Source organism: Nicotiana tomentosiformis, chromosome 4 (genome assembly GCF_000390325.3).
Source record: "Nicotiana tomentosiformis chromosome 4, ASM39032v3, whole genome shotgun sequence".
NCBI lineage: Eukaryota > Viridiplantae > Streptophyta > Magnoliopsida > Solanales > Solanaceae > Nicotiana > Nicotiana tomentosiformis.
Genome location: NC_090815.1, coordinates 64,965,792 through 64,969,136, shown reverse-complemented (window position 1 = coordinate 64,969,136; position 3,345 = coordinate 64,965,792). Strand labels below are relative to the sequence as shown.

General features: G+C 38.1%; 1 protein-coding gene across 1 annotated transcript; it reads left to right on the top strand.

Annotated features, from left to right (window-relative positions):
• The first annotated feature begins 1,998 nt into the window (after window positions 1–1,998).
• On the top strand, window positions 1,999–2,542 carry LOC138909827 (uncharacterized). Its single transcript, XM_070201044.1, has 2 exons — window positions 1,999–2,140; window positions 2,235–2,542. The coding sequence occupies exons 1-2, from the start codon at window positions 1,999–2,001 to the stop codon at window positions 2,540–2,542; spliced, it is 450 nt and encodes a 149-aa protein (XP_070057145.1).
• Window positions 2,543–3,345: the final 803 nt, after the last annotated feature.

Below are 3,345 nucleotides of genomic sequence, written 5' to 3'. Positions count from 1 at the left end.
AGCCCCACGGTGGGCGCAAAACTGTTTACACGAAAAAAATGGATGGATTTGAATTTTTATGTAGTTCTAAGGATATGTGATATAGATTAATACAAATTGTAAGGATAAATAGAAATATCAAATGTGAATTGCAAAGAATGCAAAATAAACAAGGTTGTGAAAAAGATGATTTTTAGGACAAAGCAAGATGAATCAATTTATGAAGCTCAAAAGAATAACTCTTGAATATAGGAGAATATGGTGCTTGAATTACAATGTAAGCCCAAAAACTGCCCTCTACAGAAATGTAGCCATCCTCTTTATAGTGGAGGATCCTACTTTAGACATAATTAAAAATATATAGTGGAGAACCCATGACAAATCAACTTTTTCCTGATTTCTGCCGAGATTCTCTCCCTTAGTGTGTTTGCAACGGCTCTTGTCTGTGAGCTCGAGCTCGATCGGCCTCGGTGCTGGTCGGTATAGCTTCTAGAACTCGATATGGACTCGGGATCAGGTGATGATTTGGACTCGATCCCGGTTGTCCTCTGCCCCTTAAGCTCGAAATCATCTCATCATAGTTCGATTCGGACCCGAGCTCGATAATGACTTCGAACTCGGTGTTTGATCTATACCCGAAATCTGAAGCTTTGTTTGTTCCACCTTTGGAACCCATCTCGATATTACGAAGTCTTTCTTTGATCCATTATGTTTCGATCCCGATCAATCGTACGAAGGTCGGAATCTATTTCGACCGTATACAATGGTATTCATGATTTTAGAACAACAAAGGTGATTTGTTTCAGTGAAGGGAAAAGTTATTCATGTGTTTATTGATATAGGCAGAACACATAATATTTTGGATCTTAACACTGCAAAGAGATTAAGGTGTGCTACGATTGCTATATCCCCTTTTATTGTAGCCGTAGCATATGGAAACAAGGTGCAGAGTCACTATGTGTAAATAAAGATTAACGGAAAGATGTAGAGTGTTACCTTTATCTCTGATATGTTAATATTACCAATTGGGGGCTGTAATATGATTTTAGGCATACAACGGTTGATTACATTGGGGGATATAATGTGTAACTTTAGGAAGCTTAAAATGGTGTTCAGTATTATGGGAAAGAACAGGTCATTGATGGGCATTCAACCTCCAGCTGTGAGGATGATTACTGCAGGGAAGATGGATATACTACTAGCTAAACATGTTGAACTCTGTATGTTATCAGTAGGATTGTTAATGGAAGAATCACCATAAGTTATTGCCAACTTACTTTCTCTAGAAGGAAGATCTCAAGAATCAGAAGATAATCAAGAATTGCAGAAAGTACTAGACCAATATGCTGACTTATTTGAAACTCCCACCGAGTTACCCCCTTCAAGGGAACATGACCACAGAATCATCCTCGAGGAGGGCACCTTTCCAGTGAACATAAGTCCCTACTGGTATCATGTAGTCCAAAAGAATGAGATAAAAAAATGATAGATGAGACGTTGGCTACTAGAATAATCAGAAACAACACTAGTCCTTATTCTGCACTCGTTGTCATGGTAAACAAAAATGATGGAACCTGGAGACTATGTGTAGAGTATAGAAAATTGAATGACTGCACTGTGAAGGATAAATTTCCCATCCCGGTAATTGAAGAGTTGTTGAATGAACTACATGGAGCCTAGTATTGTTATAAGTTGGACCTCAGGTCTGGCTACTATCAAATCAGGATGTTTGAGCATGATATTCCAAAAATAATATTTAGAACTCACCATGGTCACTATGAGTTCTTAGTGATGACTTTTGGTCTTACTAATTCCCCTTCCACATTCCAGAGTTTAATGAAACAGATATTTCATGCTCATCTCAGAAAATTTATTCTAGTTTTTTATGACATACTCATTTATAGTCCTAGTTGGTCTGAGCATCTGATTCACTTAAGGGACGCATTCAATATTGTGAGGGCCCATGTGATGTTTGTGAAGAAGAGTAAGTGTACCTTTGGAGTGACTCAGATTGATTACATGGGGCATGTCATTTATGAGGATGGAGTAGCTATGGATAAACAGAAGGTGGACTTAGTGCTGAATTGGCCTCAACCAACTACTCTTACGGGATTTAGAGGGTTCCTTGGATTAGCAGGCTACCATAGAAGATTTATTAAAGGTGATAGACTGATTGCCAGGCCTTTACATGACTTGCTGAAGAAGGAAAAATTCATCTAGACTACTACAGTTTCCTTAGCATTTGAAAACTGAAGGTGGCTATTACTTCAGGACTTGTACTTGCTCTTCCGAATTTCCCAAAGAGTTTGTTGTAGAAATTGATGCTTTAAGAGAAGATATTGGAGCTGTACTGGCTCAAGGTAGCAGACCTATTGCTTTCAGCAAAAGCTTGTCTAAGAGAAACAAAGCTCTTTCTGTTTATCAAAGAGAATTTATTAGTTCTATTTCCTGCAGTCCAAAAGTGGAGACCCTATTTGTTGGGAAGACACTTTATTATATGGACATAGTCTCAAGTACTTGGTGGAGCAAAGGTTCACTACACATAGTCAGTAAAAATTGTTAGTCAAGCTTCTTGGTTATGACTATACCATATCTTACAAGAAAGGGAAGGAGAATATTGTTGTTGATGCCTTATCAAGAAAAGGGAGCTTAATATAATTATTCAATATTTCTGGAGTTCAATCTGACCTATTGGAAGAGGTTAAGCATACTTGGATTCAAGATCCAGTATTACAGAAGCTCATATACTCTATCCAATCAGTTGTAACTCACAAGCCATACTACAAGTATCAGGCTGGTATTTTGAGCAGGAAAGGCAAGCTGATGGTGGGCCATGATACAACCCTCAGAAGGAAACTTATTTCCTATGGGTGGATATTCTGGCATCGCTGCACTCAACAAACATAAATATGACTTTTATTGGAAGAAGATAAAACAAGATGTATATGCTTATGTGAGAGAATGACACATGTTAGAGGTGCAAGAGAGAAAATGTAGCTTACCTTGGATTATTACAATTACTGCCTATTCCTGATAAGGTTTAGGAAGATTTCTCGGTGAATTTCATATAAGGGCTTCCAAAAGTTGGTGGCAAGGATGTTATAATTGTAGTAGTGGACAGGCTCATCAAGGCTGCTCTTTTTATGACCCTTAGGCATCCATATTCAGTAAAGTAAAGAAAATCCTCCCTTCTTGCTTCCTTAGGGTACGCCCCCTATCGCCTTTCATTCGGAAAAGGAATTATCTGCACTGACTTCAGTTAGCCGTGAAGTACGCTGATACCTCGGTTCTCTATAAATCATCACAATAAAGTGTGATAACCTTAAATTATCTCTGTACTTTATTTCAAATAAGCGCCTTGAAGCT